Source organism: Chiloscyllium punctatum, chromosome 5 (assembly GCF_047496795.1).
Source record: "Chiloscyllium punctatum isolate Juve2018m chromosome 5, sChiPun1.3, whole genome shotgun sequence".
Lineage (NCBI taxonomy): Eukaryota > Metazoa > Chordata > Chondrichthyes > Orectolobiformes > Hemiscylliidae > Chiloscyllium > Chiloscyllium punctatum.
Genome location: NC_092743.1, coordinates 8,933,939 through 8,954,814, shown reverse-complemented (window position 1 = coordinate 8,954,814; position 20,876 = coordinate 8,933,939). Strand labels below are relative to the sequence as shown.

Sequence of the window (20,876 nt, the reverse complement as noted above, 5' to 3'; positions counted from 1 at the left end):
TTCCAAATCCTCTCACTATAATCTTGCGGCTATTCCCTCTTGTCCTAGTTTCACCTGCCAGTGGAAACATCCTCTCTACTTCTCTATCTTGTCTATTCCCTTTAAAATTTTATATGTTTCTGTAAGATTCCCCCCCCCAACCTCATTCTTCTAAATTCCAGTGAATATAATCCCAGTCTACTCAGTCTCTCCTCATAAACCAATCCCCTCAACTCCAGAATCAAACTGGTGAACCTCCTCTGCACCCCACTCCAGTGCCAGTACATCCTTTCTCAAGTAAGGAGACCAAAACTGTACACAGTACTCCAGCTGTGGCCTTTCCAGCACCCTGCACAGCTGCAGCATAACCTCCTTGCTTTTAAATTCAATCCCTTCGGCAATGAAGGCCAAAGTTCCATTTGCATTCTAATTACCTGTTGTACTTGCAGACTAACCTTCTGTGATTCATGCACAAGGACTCCCAGGTCCCCCTGCACAGCAGCATACAGCAACCTTTTCCCATTCAAGTCATAGTCCTTTTTACTGTAACTCCTACCAGAATGGATGACTTCACATTTATTAACATTGTATTCCAATGTTGTGTTTGGAGATTACTATCTCTGTGTTACTTTGGCTATAAATAAATCTACCATTGATTCTCAAGTAAACAAACTCAACATATCCTTCTTGTGTTGCATTCAGATAGCACAAGAATATTACTATGTGTGGTGATGAAAAGAGAGCCAAGAGCAAAGTCTTTGCTAATTGTAGACCTTTGCCTATTCACTTACAGATGCATTAAGTTTCCCTCTGCAAAGTTTCACAGTCCTCTGCACATTCTGCTCTGCTTAGTGTCACTCAGTGTCATCTGCAAACTTTTAGACACTATACATGGCTTCACAGGAGGCTCCCAAGCACTGAGGATGTCACCTAGACAGGGGACAAAACGTCTGCAACACAAATTCCCAGCTCGGTGAACAGAACCACAACAACTACACATGGTCCCCAACTCCAAATCATCTATTAAAATTGTACCTGTGGTGGAGTTCCACATTCTCAAAATTTGCTGGGTTTTTATTCAATTATTCATGAGACATGGATATCACTGGCTGGGCCAAGAGTTTATTGCCCGTCCCTAGTTGCCCATTGAGAAGATGGGGGTGAGCTGCCTTCTTGAACCACTGCAGTCCATGTGCTGTAGGTAGACCCATGATGCCCTTAGGGAGGGAATTCCAGGATTCTGACGCATGGACACTGAAGGAACGGCAATTGATTTCCAAGTCAGGATGGTAACTGACTTGGAAGGGAACTTGCTCCCATGTATCTGCTTTATCCTTTTAGATAGCAGTGGTTGTAGGTTTGGTGGTTACTGTCTAAGGTACCTTGGTGTGGCGTTGTAATGTGTCTTGTAGATGGTACAAAAAAGATGGTTAAAAAGGTTTCTTCTGAATTCCTTCTTGTAGTTATTACTGACTGCCTCATGTTGAAGGCCTCTGGGTTTTGAATTCCATATCAGTGCTGACCTATTGTACAATTTTACGAATTTTAAAGACTTCTATCAAGGCACCCATTGACCTAGCCATTGCAAAGAGCCTAATCTATTGCGAGAATGATGGGATTGAAACAGGAAGACTGTCTGGATCTGGGAGACTATCCTGACATGCTTAAGGATCTAAGTGTGGAGGGGAAGATCGGAAATTAGTCCATTTGCTGGAGATATTCTTTTGAAGAGTGGACAAATGATGGTACTGTTGAAGGGGAGATGCACAATGTGCGAAGACAGATAATGGAATCACCCAGTGTTAAAGTCAAGGCAGAAGGTCGATTTGAGAAAGTGTTAAATGCCAGTAGATAAGGTGAGGCCAAGGAAATGACCATGCAACAGGGAACGAGGCCAATCAGCCCATCATATTAGTGCCAGCTCTTGGAAAATAAAACTTGATTCATTTCTCCCCTGCGCACTTGGTCTAATTTTGGTCTAATGCCCTTTTGGAAGATGCCACCAGGAGGGGTAGTGTGTGTACAAACATATGAAGCAGGAGCAGCCATTTAACAAGATCCGTAGTTGCCTAGATTCCTCCACATTCCCATCTATATCCCAAAAACCATCATCCCTTTCTTTTCAGAAATCTATCCCACTCCCAATTAAAAAATAACTTGAAGACTCCTCCCTTCAGAGGGCTGGAGTTCCAAAGGACTCTCAGCTCTCTGAGAGAAAGGATGTTCTTCTGGTTCAGTTTAAATGATTATTAAGTGGTGACCCTTAGTTCTGGAAGCATACTCCCAATCACCACACCACTCTGCATTAAAACATCGATGTACGAATTGAATGCAGCGCAATGTGACATGTCGACAAGGAGAGTTCGGTGATAGCATGTTCCTGCTAATGTGGAGGACAAGGGTGTGAGGAGTAGGGAACACCGGATAACAGGAAATATTGAGGCACTGGTCAAGAAGATGAAGGAGACATATGTCAGATATAAGAGTGTGGATACTAAAATATTAGTTTAGTATCTCCCCCATCATATAGACCTCGTTGACCTTTAAAAGGCCCTATTCTCTCCATAGTTACTCTTTTGCCCATAATGTACTTGTAGAATCTCTTTGGATTCTCCTTAACCTTACAGCTGTCTCACGTCCCCTTTTCTGCCCCATTGATTTGCCTCTTAAGTGTACTCCTACACCCCTTAGACTCCTCGAGAGAGTCACTTGATCCCGGCTGTCTATACCTGACATGTTGGAGAAACCGAGGACTGCAGATGCTGGAGATCAGAGCCCGAGAGGGTAGTGCTGAAAAAGTACAGCAGGTCAGGCAGCATCTGAGAAGCAGGAGAATCGACATTTTTGAGCATAAACTCTTCATCAGGAATGTTGAAACGTCAATTCTTCTGCTCCTCAGATGCTGCCTGATCTGCTATGCTTTTCCAGCACCACACTCTCGATAAGTAGGGCAGAAGAATCAGTTGTAGTCCACTATAACTCTGTGAAACTCATGAACATATGATGTCATGTTCATCACTGATATGCAACTCTACAATACCCTGGAAGCATTGTCAGAACATGCAATAAGGCTAAGGACTGTCCACATTCTTCTTCAAACATTACCAAAACAAAAACCCTGCGGTCTCTCTGCACCAGCTCATTTACACAGACTCTACTCATCAATCTTCGCACTGAGGTGCAGCATCAGTGATCTGACTGGATGGCAGAGAAGGCTTGAGAGGCTGAATGGCCTGCTCCTTTTTTCTATGTTCCTCTAAAAGTATGTCAAAAAGAACAGATCCTTATGGGGACACCAAGTGTCTACTTCCCTTCAGATTGAAAAATAACTATCCACTGTTCCTCTCAGCCTTCTGTCAAACAGCCAGAAAACCCTTTGTTGGGGGAGGGGTGGATCGTGTGAATGAGACAAGGGAAAGCCAGAGGAAGTGACAGATGTTGCTTTAGGTGGGACTACTTTCCTGTGTTATTGAGGTATGGCTAACAGTGACAACATAATATTTAACAATCGTCACGAGCGGTCAATGATGTGATCCAGAGTCTTGAGCCCGCCTGGCAGCATCCTTTTCTCTGTTTTGTCTTTTTTTCTTTCTTTCTTCATCTTCATTGCCAGTGTGGTGTCGCAGAGTGGTGGCTGCAGTGTCATTGGAGTGGATCACGATTTCTGGTAGTGGCAGGCCCAGAGCCTGGACCCTTGGAAGTGGCAGTGCTCAGAGCAGTGATTCCAGTCAATAGTAGGCCCAAAACCTAGATTTGTGGCAGTGGCAATGCCCAGAGCGGTGATTCCAGTCAATAGTAGGCCCAGAGCCTGGACTCTTGGTACTGGTGGCACCCGGAGCAGCGACTTATAGAAGTCACAGACTCCCTATATGTAGAAACAGGCCATTTGACCCAACAAGTCCACACCAACCGTCTGACAAGCATCCCACCCAATCCCTGTCTTCCCCATTGCCAAGCCACCTAATCTGCCCAACTTTGGGCTGTGGGAGGAAACCGGAGCACCCTGTGGAAACCCACTCAGCGCTGGGCAGAATGTGCAAACTCCACACAAATAGACACCCGAGGGTGGAATCAAGCCCGGGTCCCAGGCGCTGTGAGGCAGCAGTGCTAACCACTGAGCCTGACCCCTCGGTGTTGTTGTTGCTGTACCCAGAGCAAGGACTCCTTGAGGCCTGGAAAACCTTGCAGGGAGCTTGCAGAAGCCCCTGGAACCATGCTTGAGACCCAATTTGAACAGAGGATGAACCCCATTCAAGTAATTTCTTTGCATCATTTTTGTAAACCAAAATGGCACCGGACTATGGCAGCATAACACTTTTCACTGTATCCTCCTGGATGCATGTGACAACGAAACCATTCAACCAGAGTCCTTGGTCAGGCGATGGTGGCAGTGACATTACAGCATCCAGAGGTCTGCATGGATGATCTGGAGACTGGAGTTAAAATCCTACCTGAGAAGCAGACTGTGACATTCGAAACACAAGTAGATTATTAAAGAGGAAGGATTGGCATGTAAAAAGGCCAGGCTGAGTCCAACTGAGTTGCAGAGAGCTGTAGGGTTAGGACAGGCCAAATGGCCCCCTTTCTCTGCTGTAACCATTCAATGCTGCCATTTTATTCTAGAAGTCGGCTAAATAGATCATGGTTAAAAAGCTAGCACTCATAAAACATCAACTGTATAACAAACCGGTTTACTTTGCAAAAGGCATTCTGCCACATATACTTGTCTGGCCTAGACATGACCTACAGCACTGTCACTGCCCATATCAAGGAGCCCTTGCAGGAGTCAATGGGAATGGGGGAAAAGACCCTCCGCTGGTTGGAGTCATACCTGGCTCACAGGAAGATGGTTGTGGTTGTTGGGGGGTCAGTCATCTCAGCTCCAGGACATCTCTGTAGGAGTTTCTCAAGATAGTGTCCTAGGCCCAACCATCTCCAGCTGCTTCATCAATGACCTTCCCTCCATCACAAGGTAAGAAGTGGGGAATGTTCGCCGATGATTGGTCAGCCCCATTCATGACTCTCCAGGCACTGAAGCAATCCATGTCCAAATGCAGAAAGACACAGACACTATGGCGGTTTGGCTGACGACCGGCAAATAACATTCATGCCCCACAAATGCCCGGCAATGATCATATCCAATAAGACATAACCTAGCCATCGCTACCTTAATGGCTTTACTATCACTGAATCCTCTACCATCAACATCCTGGGGGTTACCATTGACCAGAAACTGGACAGAACTGTCATATAATTACTGTGGCTACAAGAGCAGGACAAAGATTAGGAATATTCCAGCGAGTAACTTCCTTCCTGCCTCCACTTCCAAGGCACGAGTCAGGAATGTGATGGAGTATTCCCCACTTACCTGGATGGGGGCAGCTCCAACAACACTCAAAAGCTTGATACCATCCAGGACAAAGCAAACCACTTGATTGACACCACATCCACAAGCATCCACTTCCTCGACCACCCACACTCAGTAGCAGTAGGGTATACTATCTACAAGATGCACTGCAGAAATTCAACAAATATCCTCAGACAGCACCTTCCAAACACATGACCACTTCCATCCTGAAGGATAAGAGCAGCAGATACATGGGAACACCACCCCTTGCAAGTTCCTCTCCAAGCCACTCACTATCCTGACTGGGAAATATATCGCCATTCCTTCAGTGTCAGTTGGTCAGAATCTTGGAATTCCCTCCCTCAGGGCATTGTGGGTCTACCTACAGCACATGGACTGCAGCGGTTCAAGAAGGCAGCTCATCCCCACCTTCTCAAGGGGCAACTAGGCACGGGGGATTAATGCTGATTTAGCCCACGATGCCCACATCCCACGAGTGAGTAGAAAACGATCAGGTTTGCTTACAATAGCAATCGGGTTATGCTGTGTCGGAGGCTCATGCTCACGAACATCAAGTGGTGGAATGACCCATTCCCTCTTCTGCCGTCTGGAGGTCCTTTTCGCTGGAAACCGGATAACTTTAAGGCTCCTCTTGACAAGCTGTGAAAACATATTAGAAACAACTTCACATCAAGCTCGTAAAAAAAAAGGTACAAACCATCTGGACAATCGCAGCAACCGATTCAATCGTTGCATTGTTTTTAATGCCAAAAAGGTCATTTCACTTTGCCAGCCTAACTGAAATAGGCAGAGAGACCTGGGAGCTGTATTATCTCTCCAGGTCTGCCTGTGGGCCTATGGGAGCAGGCATATGTCATTCCACTGGCCACCTAACTCGGTAAACCTGGTGCGCTCTGCTTAGATTCCCATTGTCTTTAGAGCACCAAACCCACCCCCCAATCTGCTCCCCCAGTCTCAGTATACCCTACTGTAGTCCCCACATCATGCCCTCATTAACTCCCATCCCCCAGAACCACAGCAAAGTAAGAGACCATTCAGTCCATTGTGAATATGCTTCATTCTCACTCTCAGCAAGCCCATGACCTCCCTTCACCATCCCTCTCTACCATGTTCCCTGCCTCACTCTGGCTACATGTCCTTTTGGGAACCCCCTATCTTCCTTGTTAGCAATCTTTGTTTCGCACTCTCTCCCCGCGGCCCCCAGCCATCCAGAACCTAACCCCAGTTAAACTCGCCTCTTCACCCCACCAACGAGATCCTGCTTTCACTCTGGCACCTTCCTTTCCCAACCAGCCCACCATGAAACCAGTGCCCAAACCTCCTCCATTGAAATCCTTTTCCATTGCACACGCCCTCACAATCCATTTTCTCCACGGTGACTCAGTGGTTAGCACTGCTGCCTCACGGTGCCTGGAACCTGGGTTCGATTCCAGCCTCGGGCGACTGTCTGTGTGGAGTTTGCTCATTCTCCCAGTGTCTGCGTGGGTTCCCTCCAGGTGTTCCAGTTTCCTCCCACAGTGTAGGTTAGGTGAATTGGCCATACTAAATTGTCCATAGTTTTCAGTGATGTGTTAGTTAGGGCAATGGGTTTGAGCGGGATACTCTTTGGAGAGTCGGTGTGGACTTATTGGGTCCAAGGGCCTGTTTCCACACTGTAGGAATTCTATTCTAATCCGTGATTTCCAATTCCAGTGACCATCCCTTCTGACCGTAGCACAGATATTCGCTTAGCAACCAGCCTCACTCTCTGGTGGGAAGTGGAATAGAAATATTCCAGTAAGGACCATCTGATAGTCCCACAACACGCTCGCCTCACCTATATTTCCTGACCAGTGGCAGACTCCCTCTTGAGTGTTCTGGATACTCACCTCGGTCTTCTTCCAAGGGCTGAGCTGAATATCCACACTCCAAGTTTCACAAGTTTCCAAATCTTCTGCCAATACACGGAACTGATCTTCCGAATCAATGGTTAGGGTCCGAGATGCATGTACAACCCCGGCACCATCCACGACAAACCTGCTGTCGCTGGTTCTAAACTGGACATGACTCCCCAAGGCACAGTCGTGGAATTGCACTGGAATTTAGGGAAAGAAAAGACCTGGAATTAGACTCCTGAAGGTGAAAGGCAACTTATTGCAGATGCTGGAAATCCGAAGAAGGAGCTGAAAATGATAGCAACACTCAGCAGGTCGGGTAGCATCTGCGGGGAGAGAGAGAGAGAGAGAGAGAGAGAGAGACACAGCACATTGGGAGAGAATAGAGAGTGGAGGAGGGGGGAGAGAGAGACAGAGAGAGAGAGAATGATGGAGAAAGGGAGTGGTGGAGAGAGAGAGAGAGAGAAAGAGAAAGAGAATGATGGAGAAAGAGGGAGTGGTGGAGATAGAGAGAGAGAAATAAAGAGAGAAATAAAGAGAGAGAGAGAGGGAGAGACAGAGATTCTCCAGCATTTTCTGTATTTGTTTCACATTTCCAAGTATCTGCAATATTTTGCCTTTATTGTTGTGGGTCTGGAGTCACATGTAGGCCAGACCAAGTAAAGATTTCCTTCCCAATAGGACACGAATGAAACAGAAACATGTTTCTCTTTTACAAAATTGACATTTTGTAAGTTGGTAAGCTTTTTTGAAAATTGAAAATGTTATTAAATTCAAATTTATCACTCATCAGGACACAGTTGCAAGAATGCCAAATCTCAACTGGAACAGCAACTTATACAGAATGAGTAAAGCATGCTGACTGGTTAGTAAGTGGACATTGCTTTGTATAGGTGTAGGATGTACAAGGGACAGTTAACTGCCAAAGTTTTCTTTGAATTCAGACTAAGGATACTGATCTCCCCAAACAAACCTTCAAACAACTTTTAAGGGTAGACAAAAAATTGGAGGTGTAGTGGAGAGCAAAGAAGGTTACCTCAGATTACAACGGGATTTTGATCAGATGGGCCAATGGGCTGAGAAGTGGCAGATAGAGTTTAATTCAGATAAATGCGAGGTGCTGCATTTTGGGAAAGCAAATCTTAGCAGGACTTATACACTTAATGGTAAGGTCCTAGGGAGTGTTGCTGTACAAAGAGACCTTGGGGTGTAGGTTTATAGCTCCTTGAAAGTGGAGTCGCAGGTAGATAGGATAGTGAAGAAGGTGTTTGGTATGCTTTCCTTTATTGGTCAGAGTATTGAGTACAGGAGTTGGGAGGTCATGTTGCAGCTGTACAGGACATTGGTTAGGCCACTTTGGAATATTGCGTGCAATTCTGGTCTCCTTCCAATCAGAAAGATGTTGTGAAACTTGAAAGGGTTCAGAAAAGATTTACAAGGATGTTGCCAGGGTTGGAGGATTTGAGCTATAGGGAGAGGCTGAACAGACTGGGGCTGTTTTCCCTGGAGCGTCGGAGGCTGAGGGGTGACCTTATAGAGGTTTATAAAATCATGAGGGACATGGTTAGGACAAACAGACAAAGTCTCTTCCCTGGGGTCGGGGAGTCCAGAACTAGAGGGCATAGGTTTAGGGTGAGAGGGGAAAGATATAAAAGAGACCTAAGGGGCAACATTTTCATGCAGAGGGTAGTATGTGTATGGAATGAGCTGCCAGAGGAAGTGGTGGAGGCTGGTACGATTGCAACATTTAAAAGGCATCTGGATGGGTATATGAATAGGAAGGGTTTGGAGGGATATGGGCCGGGTGCTGGCAGGTGGGACTAGATTGGGTTGGGATATCTGGTCGGCATGGACGGGTTGGACCGAAGGGTCTGTTTCCGTGCTGTACATCTCTGACTCTATACTGTTGCTGCCACTCAGAGAGAGGGAATAGTAACATGAATTGAAAATCAAATAAAGTTGGCTGGTACTCACCTGTAAGTACAACGTTCCCTTCAGAAACATATGGATCAATCTGTGCTTTAACTTTATGTTTGGAAAATCCTCTTTTGCAAAAACATTGTCCAACCTCACAATGATTCTAGAAAAAAACAAGTACATTTTTAAAAACATAGGGTCATAGAGATGTACAACATGGAAACAGACCCTTCGGTCCAACCTGTCCATGCCGACCAGATATCCCAACCCAATCTAGTCCCACCTGCCAGTACCTGGCCCATATCCCTCCAAACCCTTCCTATTCATATACCCATCCAAATGCTTCTTAAATGTTGCAATTGTACCAGCCTCCACCACATCCTCTGGCAGCTCATTCCTTACACGTAGCACCCTCTGCATGAAAAAGTTGCCCCTTAGGTCTCTTTTATATCTTCCCCCTCTCACTCTAAACCTATGTCCTCTAGTTCTGGACTCCCCAACCCCAGGGAAAAGACTTTGCCTATTTATCCTATCCATGCTCCTCATAATTTTGTAAACCTCTATAAGGTTATAAACCTCTATAAACCTCACCCTCTGACGCTCCAGGGAAAACAGCCCCAGCCTGTTCAGCCTCTCCCTGTAGCTCAGATCCTCCAACCCTGGCAACATCCTTGTAAATCTTTTCTGAACCCTTTCAAGTTTCACAACATCTTTCTGATTGGAAGGAGACCAGAATTACACGCAATATTCCAACAGTGGCCTAACCAATGTCCTGTACAGCCGCAACATGACCTCCCAACTCCTGTACTCAATACTGTGACCAATAAAGGAAAGCATACCAAATGCCTTCTTCACTATCCTAATGACCTGCGACTCCACTTTCAAGGAGCTATGAACCTGCACTCCAAGGTCTCTTTGTTCAGCAACACTCCCTAGGTCCTTACCACTAAGTGTATAAGTCTTGCTAAGATTTGCTTTCCCAAAATGCAGCACCTCACATTTATCTGAATTAAACTCCATCTGCCAACTCTCAGCCCATTGGCCCATCTGGTCAAGATCCTGTTGTCATCTGAGGTAGCCCTCTTCGCTATCCACTACACCTCCAATTTTGGTGTCATCTGCAAACTTACTAACTGTACCTCTTACGCTTACATCCAAATCATTTATGTAAATGACAAAAAGTAGAGGGCCCAGCACTGATCCTTGTGGCACTCCACTGGTCACAGGCCTCCAGTCTGAAAAACAACCCTCCACCACCACCCTCTGTCTTCGATTTTTGAGCCAGTTCTGTATCCAAATGGCTAGTTCTCCCTGTATTCCATGAGATCTAACCTTGCTAATCAGTCTCCCATGGGGAACCTTGTCGAACGCCTTACTGAAGTCCATACAGATCACATCTACTGCTCTGCCCTCATCAATCTTCTTTGTTACTTCATCAAAAAACTCAATCAAGTTTGTGAGACATGATTTCCCACGCACAAAGCCATGTTGACTATCCCTAATCAGTCCTTGCCTTTCCAAATACATGTACATCCTGTTCCTCAGGATTCCCTCCAACAACTTGCCCACCACCGAGGTCAGGCTCACTGGTCTATAGTTCCCTGGCTTGTCTTTACCGCGCTTCTTAAACAGTGGCACCATGTTTGCCAACCTCCAGTTTTCCGGAACCTCACCTGTGACTATCGATGATACAAATATCTTAGCAAGAGGCTCAGCAATCACTTCTCTAGCTTCCCACACAGTTCTCGGGTACACCTGATCAGGTCCTGGGGAATTATCCACCTTGAACGGTTTCAAGACATCCAGCACTTCCTCCTCTGTAATTTGGCAAGATGTCACCATCTATTTCCCTGTAGTCTATATCTTCCACATAGTTTTCCACAGTAAATACTGATGTAAAATATTCATTTAGTATCTCCCCCATTTTCTGTGGCTCTACACAAAGGCTGCCTTGCTGATCTTTGAGGGGTAAAAACAATGACTGCGGATGCTGGAAACCAGATTCTGGATTCGTGGTGCTGGAAGAGCACAGCAGTTCAGGCAGCATCTGAGGAAAAGTGAAATCAACCTTTCGGGCAAAAGCCCTTCTTTAGGAATAAAGGCAGAGAGCCTGAAGTGTGGAGAGATAAGCTACAGGATGGTGCGGGTGGGGAGAAAGTAGCATAGAGTACAATAGGTGAGTGAGGGAGGGGATGAAGGTAATAGGTCAGGGAGGAGAGAGTGGAGTGGATAGGTGGAAAAGGAGGTAGGCAGGTAGGACAAGTCCGGGCAAGTCATGGGGACAGTGCTGAGCTGTAAGTTTGGAACTAGGGTGAGGTGGGGGAAGGGGAAATGAGGAAACTGTTGAAGTCCACATTGATACCCTGGGGTTGAAGTGTTCAGAGGCAGAAGATGGTGTTCTTCCTCCACCCTACCTCTTGCAAAAATGCCATCCCATATTCCCAATTCCTCCGCCTCCGCCGTATCTGCTCCCAGGAGGACTAGTTTCACCACAAGAACACACCAGATGGCCTCCTTCTTTAGAGACAGCAATTTCCTTCCCACGTGGTTAAAGATGCCCTCCAACGCATCTCGTCCACATCCCGCACCTCCGCCCTCAGACCACACCCCTCCAACTGTAACAAGGACAGAACGTCCCGGTGCTCACCTTCCACCCTACCAACCTTTGCATAAACCAAATCATCCGCCGACATTTCCGCCACCTCCAAACAGACCCCACCACCAGGGATATATTTCCCTCCCCACCCCTTTCTACCTTCCACAAAGACCGTTCCCTCCGTGATTAACTGGTCAGATCCACACCCCCCTACAACCCACCCTCCAGTCCTGGCACCTCCCCCTGCCACCGCAGGAACTGTAAAACCTGTGCCCACACCTCCTCCCTCACCTCTATCCAAGGCCCTAAAGGAGCCTTCCACATCCATCAAAGTTTTACCTGCACATCCACTGATATCATTTATTGTATCCGTTGCTCCCGATGAGGTCTCCTCTATATTGGGGAGACTGGGCGCCTCCTAGCAGAGTACTTTAGGGAACATCTCCGAGACACCCGCACCAATCAACCACACTGCCCCGTGGCCCAACATTTCAACTCCCCCTCCCACTCTGCCGAGGACATGGAGGTCCTGGGCCTCCTTCTCCGCCGCTCCCTCACCACCAGACGCCTGGAGGAAGAACGCCTCATCTTCCGCCTCAGAACACTTCAACCCCAGGGCATCAATGTGGACTTCAATAGTTTCCTCATTTCCCCTTCCCCCACCTCACCCTAGTTCCAAACTTCCAGCTCAGCACTGTCCCCATGACTTGTCCGGACTGGTCCTACCTGCCTATGTCCTTTTCCACCTATCCACTCTACCCTCTCCTCCTTGACCTATCACCTTCATCCCCTCCTCCACTCACCTATTGTACTCTATGCTACTTTCTCCCCACCCCCACCCTCCTCTAGCTCTCTGCCTTTATTCCTGAAGAAGGGCTTTTGCCCGAAACGTCGATTTTGCTGCTCCTTGGATGCTGACTGATCTTTGAGGGGCCCTATTCTCTCCCTAGTTACCCTTTTGTCCTTAATATGTTTGTAAAAACCCTTTGAATTCTCCTTAAGTCTATTTGCCAAAGCTATCTCATGTCCCAGTTTTGCCCTCCTGATTTCCCTCTTAAGTATACTCCTACTTTCTTTATACTCTTCTAAGGATTCACTCGATCTATCCTGTCTATACCTAACATATGCTTCCTTCTTTTTCTTAACGAAACCCTCAATTTCTTTAGTCATCCAGCATTCCCTATACCTACCAGCCTTCCCTTTCACCCTGACAGGAATATGCTTTCTCTGGATTCTTGTTATCTTATTTCTGAAGGCTTCCTTTTTCCAGCCATCCCTTTACCTGCGAACATCTGCCCCCAATCAGCTTTTGAAAGTTCTTGCCCAATACCGTCAAAATTGGCCTTTCTCCAATTTAGAACTTCAACTTTTAGATCTGGTCTACCCTTTTCCATCACTATTTTAAATCTAATAGAATTATGGTCGCTGGCCCCAAAGTGCTCCCCCACTGACACCTCAGTCACCTGTCCTGCCTTATTTCCCAAGAGTAGGTCAAGTTTTGCACCTTCTCTAGCAAGTACATCCACATACTGAATCAGAAACTTGTCTTGTACACACTTAAGAAATTCCTCTCCATCTAAACCTTTAACACTATGGCAGTCCCAGTCGATGTTTGGAAAGTTAAAATCCCCTACCATAACCACCCTATTATTCTTACAGATAGCTGAGATCTCCTTGTTTCTCAATTTCCCTCTGACTATTGGGGGATCTATAATACAATCCCAATAAGGTGATCATCCCTTTCTTATGTCTCAGTTCCACCCAAATAACTTCCCTGGATGTATTTCCGGGAATATCCTCCCTCAGCACAACTGTAATGCTATCCCTTATCAAAAATGCCACTCCCCCTCCTCTCTTGCCTCCCTTTCTATCCTTCCTGAAGCATTTGTATCCTGGAACATTCAGCTGCCAGTCCTGCCCATCCCTGAGCCATGTTTCCGTAATTGCTATGATATCCCAGTCCCATGTTCCTAACTATGCCCTGAGTTCATCTGCCTTCCCTGTTAGGCCCCTTGCATTGAAATAAATGCAGTTTAATTTATTAGTCCTACCTTGTTCCTGCCTGCCCTGACTTTTGACTCACTTCTGTTCTCAGCTGTTCCCGTCTCAGATTGATCTCTTTCCTCACGATCTCCCTGGGTCCCACCTCCCCCCACCTCCCCCCCCCACCCCCCCCCACCCCACCACCCCCACCCACCCCACCCCCCCCCCACAACCACACCCCCACCCCCCCCACCCACCCCACCCCCCCCCCCACACCCACCCCCCCACCCCCACCCCCCCCACCCACCCACCCCACCCCCCCCCACACCCACCCCCCCACCCCCACCCCCCCCACCCCCCCCACCCCCCCCCACCCCCCCCCCCACCCCCCCCCACCCCCCCCCACCCCCACCCCCACCCCCCACCCCCCCCCACCCCCACCCCCCCCCCCACCCCACCACCCCCACCCCCCCAGCCCTCACTAGCTCATAGCACTGGGAGTAATCCAGATATTACTACCCTTGAGGACCTCCTTTTTAAAATTCTACCCAACTCTCTGTAATCTCCCTTCAGAGTCTCAACCTTTTCCTCTCCAATGTCATTGGTTCCAATGTGGACAATGACCTCCCGCTGGCCCCTCTCCCCCATGAGAACATTCTGCATCCTCTCTGAGACATCCTTGGTCCTGGCACCAGGGAAACAACACACCATTCTGCTTTTTCTCTGCTGGCCACAGAAACGTCTGTCTGTACCTCGGACTACAGAATCCCCTAACACAATTGATTTCTTGGAAGCCGATGTACCCCTCGTTGCATTAGAGCCAGTCTCAATACCAGAAACTTGGCTGTTCGTGCTACGTTCCCCTGAGAACCCATCACCCCCTACATTTTCCAAAACAGCATACCTGTTTGAAATGGGTACATGTTTTGCTTTACAAGGTTTTATTTAGTAAATAGAACTGTTTAGATCCATCACTCTCTGCTTAATCTTTTGAACATTAGGTTCCACATCTAGTTATAAATAATTTATAAGTTATGAGGTGTTAACATTTAATTCCCTGATGTTTTTATTTACCGACAGCCTGCTCTAAATCCTGCGGTACACAAAATCAAATTTGCAACACATAAATAAACTGAGGCATCAAATTGCACCTTGCCTCTATTATACGGTCACAAAAATATGTTTGTCAATGATAACACAATTGAGAGTGTGGTGCTGGAAAAGCACAGCAGGGCAGGCAGCATCCAAGTAGCAAGAGAATCGATGTTTTGGGCTTAAGCCCTTCAACAGGAATCACAATGTTCAGCACCATTAATGACTCCTCCGATACTGAAGCAGTCTATATTTAAAGCAACAAGGTCTGATCAATATTCAGGCTTGGGCTGACAAGTGGCAAGTTAACATCCATGCCACACAAAGGCTAGGCTATGACCAAATCGAACAAGAGAGAAGCTACCCACTAGCCCTTGATATTCAATAGCATTACAGTCACTGAATCCCACAAAATCAAACAGCCAGAAAACTGAACTGAATCCAGCCTGTGGCTACAAATTCAGCCCAGAGATTGGGAAATCTGCAACATATAACTCACTTCATGATCGGAACACCACTGTGGGGACACCTATTTCACATGGAATGCCAGTGTTAAAGAAAGTGGCTCATCATTAGCATCACAAGGACAATTAGTGAATGCAGCACTGTCAGAGGGTCAGTAATGAGGGAGTACTGCACTGTCAGAGGGTCAGTAATGAGGGAGCACTGCACTGTCAGAGGGTCAGTAATGAGGGAGTCCTGCACTGTCAGAGGGTCAGTAATGAGGCAACACAGCACTGTCAGAGAGTCAGTAATGAGGGAGCACTGCACTGTCAGAGGGTCAGTAATGAGGGAGCACTGCACTGTCAGAGGGTCAGTAATGAGGGAGTACTGCATTGTCAGAGGGTCAGTAATGAGGCAACACAGCACTGTCAGAGGGTCAGTAATGAGGGAGCACAGCACTGTCAGAGGGTCAGTAATGAGGGAGCACAGCACTGTCAGAGGGTCAGTAATGAGGGAGCACAGCACTGTCAGAGGGTCAGTAATGAGGGAGCACAGCACTGTCAGAGGGTCAGTAATGAGGGAGCACTGCACTGTCAGAGGGTCAGTAATGAGGGAGCACTGCACTGTCAGAGGGTCAGTAATGAGGGAGTACTGCACTGTCAGAGGGTCAGTAATGAGGGAGTCCTGCACTGTCAGAGGGTCAGTAATGAGGGAGTACTGCACTGTCAGAGGGTCAGTAATGAGGGAGCACTGCACTGTCAGAGGGTCAGTAATGAGGGAGCACTGCACTGTCAGAGGGTCAGTAATGAGGGAGCACTGCACTGTCAGAGGGTCAGTAATGAGGGAGCACTGCACTGTCAGAGGGTCAGCAATGAGGAAAGAGTGCACTGTCAGAGGGTCAGTAATGAGGGAGTCCCGCACAGTCGGAGGGTCAGTAATGAGGAAAGAGTGCACTGTCAGAGGGTCAGTAATGAGGGAGCACTGCATTGTCAGAGAGTCAGTAATGAGGGAGTACTGCACTGTCAGAGGGTCAGTAATGAGGAAAGAGTGCACTGTCAGAGGGTCAGTAATGAGGGAGTCCTGCACTGTCAGAGGGTCAGTAATGAGGGAGTCCTGCACTGTCAGAGGGTCAGTAATGAGGGAGTCCTGCACTGTCAGACGGTCAGTAATGAGGGAGTCCTGCACTGTCAAAGAGTCAGTAATGAGGCAACACAGCACTGTCAGAGAGTCAGTAATGAGGGAGCACTGCATTGTCAGAGGGTCAGTAAGGACGGAGTCCTGCACTGTCAGAGGGTCAGTAATGAGGGAGTACTGCACTGTCAGAGGGTCAGCAATGAGGGAGTACTGCACTGTCAGAGGGTCAGTAATGAGGGAGCGCAGCACTGTCAGAGAGTCAGTAATGAGGGAGCACTGCATTGTCGGAGGGTCAGTAATGAGGGAGTCCTGCACTGTCAGAGGGTCAGTAATGAGGGAGTCCTGCACTGTCAGAGGGTCAGTAATGAGGGAGTACTGCACTGTCAGAGGGTCAGCAATGAGGGAGTACTGCACTGTCAGAGGGTCAGTAATGAGGGAGTCCCGCACAGTCAGAGGGTCAGTAATGAGGGAGCACTGCATTGTCAGAGGGTCAGTAAGGACGGAGTCCTGCACTGTCAGAGGGTCAGTAATGAGGGAGTACTGCACTGTCAGAGGGTCAGCAATGAGGGAGTACTGCACTGTCAGAGGGTCAGTAATGAGGGAGCGCAGCACTGTCAGAGAGTCAGTAATGAGGGAGCACTGCATTGTCGGAGGGTCAGTAATGAGGGAGTCCTGCACTGTCAGAGGGTCAGTAATGAGGGAGTCCTGCACTGTCAGAGGGTCAGTAATGAGGGAGTACTGCACTGTCAGAGGGTCAGCAATGAGGGAGTACTGCACTGTCAGAGGGTCAGTAATGAGGGAGTCCCGCACAGTCAGAGGGTCAGTAATGAGGGAGTCCTGCACTGTCAGAGGGTCAGTAATGAGGGAGTCCTGCACTGTCAGAGGGTCAGTAATGAGGGAGTCCCGCACAGTCGGAGGGTCAGTAATGAGGAAAGAGTGCACTGTCAGAGGGTCAGCAATGAGGGAGTACTGCACTGTCAAAGAGTCAGTAATGAGGGAACGCAGCACTGTCAGAGAGTCAGTAATGAGGGAGTACTGCACTGTCAGAGGGTCAGTAATGAGGCAACACAGCACTGTCAGAGAGTCAGTAATGAGGGAGCACTGCTCTGTCAGAGGGTCAGTAATGAGGGAGTACTGCACTGTCAGAGGGTCAGCAATGAGGGAGTCCTGCACTGTCAGAGGGTCAGTAATGAGGGAGTCCCGCACAGTCGGAGGGTCAGTAATGAGGAAAGAGTGCACTGTCAGAGGGTCAGCAATGAGGGAGTACTGCACTGTCAAAGAGTCAGTAATGAGGGAACGCAGCACTGTCAGAGGGTCAGTAATGAGGGAGTACTGCACTGTCAAAGAGTCAGTAATGAGGGAGTACTGCACTGTCAGAGGGTCAGTAATGAGGCAACACAGCACTGTCAGAGAGTCAGTAATGAGGGAGCACTGCACTGTCAGAGGGTCAGTAATGAGGGAGTACTGCACTGTCAGAGGGTCAGTAATGAGGGAGTACTGCACTGTCAAAGAGTCAGTAATGAGGGAACGCAGCACTGTCAGAGGGTCAGTAATGAGGGAGTACTGCACTGTCAGAGGGTCAGTAATGAGGCAACACAGCACTGTCAGAGGGTCAGTAATGAGGGAGCACTGCACTGTCAGAGGGTCAGTAATGAGGGAGTACGGCACTGTCAGAGGGTCAGCAATGAGGGAGTACTGCACTGTCAGAGGGTCAGTAATGAGGCAACACAGCACTGTCAGAGGGTCAGTAATGAGGGAACACTGCACTGTCAGAGGGTCAGTAATGAGGGAGTACTGCACTGTCAGAGGGTCAGTAATGAGGGAGTACTGCACTGTCAGAGGGTCAGTAATGAGGCAACACAGCACTGTCAGAGAGTCAGTAATGAGGGAGTACTGCACTGTCAGAGGGTCAGCAATGAGGGAGTACTGCACTGTCAGAGGGTCAGTAATGAGGCAACACTGCACTGTCAGAGGGTCAGCAATGAGGGAGTACTGCACTGTCAGAGGGTCAGCAATGAGGGAGTACTGCACTGTCAGAGGGTCAGTAATGAGGTAGTACTGCACTGTCAGAGGGTCAGTAATGAGGGAGTACTGCACTGTCAGAGGGTCAGTAATGAGGCAACACAGCACTGTCAGAGGGTCAGTAATGAGGGAGTACTGCACTGTCAGAGGGTCAGCAATGAGGGAGTACTGCACTGTCAGAGGGTCAGTAATGAGGCAACACAGCACTGTCAGAGAGTCAGTAATGAGGGAGCACTGCACTGTCAGAGGGTCAGTAATGAGGGAGTACTGCATTGTCAGAGGGTCAGCAATGAGGGAGTACTGCACTGTCAGAGGGTCAGTAATGAGGGAGTACTGCACTGTCAGAGGGTCAGTAATGAGGGAGTACTGCACTGTCAGAGGGTCAGTAATGAGGCAACACAGCACTGTCAGAGGGTCAGTAATGAGGCAACACAGCACTGTCAGAGGGTCAGTAATGAGGGAGCACTGCACTGTCAGAGGGTCAGTAATGAGGGAGTACTGCATTGTCAGAGGGTCAGCAATGAGGGAGTACTGCACTGTCAGAGGGTCAGCAATGAGGGAGTACTGCACTGTCAGAGGGTCAGCAATGAGGGAGTACTGCACTGTCAGAGGGTCAGTAATGAGGGAGTACTGCATTGTCAGAGGGTCAGCAATGAGGGAGTACTGCACTGTCAGAGGGTCAGTAATGAGGGAGTACTGCACTGTCAGAGGGTCAGTAATGAGGGAGTACTGCACTGTCAGAGGGTCAGTAATGAGGCAACACAGCACTGTCAGAGTCAGTAATGAGGGAGCACAGCACTGTCAGAGGATCAGTAATGAGGCAACACAGCACTGTCAGAGGGTCAGTAATGAGGGAGTACTGCAGTGTCAGAGGGTCAGTAATGAGGCAACACAGCACTGTCAGAGAGTCAGTAATGAGGGAGTACTGCACTGTCAGAGGGTCAGTAATGAGGGAGTACTGCACTGTCAGAGGGTCAGTAATGAGGCAACACAGCACTGTCAGAGAGTCAGTAATGAGGGAGCACAGCACTGTCAGAGGATCAGTAATGAGGCAACACAGCACTGTCAGAGGGTCAGTAATGAGGGAGTACTGCAGTGTCAGAGGGTCTGTAATGAGGCAACACAGCACTGTCAGAGAGTCAGTAATGAGGGAGTACTGCACTGTCAGAGGGTCAGTAATGAGGGAGTACTGCACTGTCAGAGGGTCAGTAATGAGGCAACACAGCACTGTCAGAGGATCAGTAATGAGGCAACACAGCACTGTCAGAGGGTCAGTAATGAGGGAGTACTGCATTGTCAGAGGGTCAGTAATGAGGGAGTACTGCACTGTCAGAGGGTCAGTAATGAGGCAACACAGCAGTGTCAGAGAGTCAGCAATGAGGGAGTACTGCACTGTCAGAGGGTCAGTAATGAGGGAGTACTGCACTGTCAGAGGGTCAGTAATGAGGGAGTACTGCACTGTCAGAGGGTCAGTAATGAGGCAACACAGCAGTGTCAGAGAGTCAGTAATGAGGGAACACAGCACTGTCAGAGGGTCAGTGTTGAAGGAGTCCCACACAGTTGGAGGGTAAGTATTGAGGGAGCAGACACTGTTAGAGGGTCAGTAATGAGGAAAGAGTGCACTATCAGAGGGTCAGCGCTGAGAGAGTTTTGCACTGTCAGAGGGTCAGCGCTGAGGTAGCGCCGCACTGTCAGAGGGTCAGCGCTGAGGTAGCGCTGCACTGTCGGAGGGTCAGCGCTGAGGTAGCGCCGCACTGTCAGAGGGTCAGCGCTGAGGGAGTGCCGCACTGTCGGAGGGTCAGCGCTGAGGGAGCGCCGCACTGTCGGAGGGTCAGTGCTGAGGGAGCAGACACAGTCGGAGGGTCAGTGCTGAGGGAGCAGACACAGTCGGAGGGTCAGCGCTGTGGGAGAGCCACACTGTCGGAGGTTCAGCGCTGTGGGAGAGCCGCACTGTCCGAGGGTCAGTGCTGAGGGAGAAGACACAGTCGGAGGGTCAGTGCTGTGGGAGAGCCACACTGTTGTCTTGATGAAATCTGAACAACAACTATATTTTATAAATATATTTTTTTTTGTAAATTGCTTCATAACTTTCTGATGGTAAACTGTGAGATAGAAAGCAAGTGTAATCAATAGGCTTTGTACAGGTTTAAAGAAGCTAAAATGAAAATGTCTATTTAGAGAAAAATTACTTAAGAATCTGTGGGGTGAAAGACAGCAACGTCCCCTGGACCTGAGGGGATGCATTCTTGGTTATTAAAGGAAGTCGGGTTAGGGTGTATTTAAGGTTAGCGTTAGGGTAGGTTGCAAAGGAAAGTAAAATGTATTCCAGTTAAAGCAGTAACTGAATGCGAAAGTGGAAAGGAGGATTGGATTCAGTGAGAGAGGGGTAAAAAAAAGGTTCTGGAAAAGTCTGAGAGGATTGGAAAAGTGCCAAATGAACACTGTTCTTTAAAAAAAGGAAACAGAA

At 48.2% G+C, this 20,876-nt stretch overlaps 1 protein-coding gene across 1 annotated transcript in view; it reads right to left on the bottom strand.

The window, feature by feature from the left end:
- The window catches only part of LOC140476863 (desmoglein-2-like), an 85,171-nt gene that overhangs the window by 37,328 nt on the left and 26,967 nt on the right, over window positions 1–20,876 (bottom strand). The window contains exons 2-4 of the mRNA XM_072569733.1: window positions 9,196–9,301; window positions 7,216–7,421; window positions 5,852–5,986 (exon numbers count right to left, since the gene is read on the bottom strand). Coding sequence (XP_072425834.1) covers window positions 5,852–5,986; window positions 7,216–7,421; window positions 9,196–9,301 — 447 coding nt within the window. The remainder of the gene's footprint in view (window positions 1–5,851; window positions 5,987–7,215; window positions 7,422–9,195; window positions 9,302–20,876) is intronic.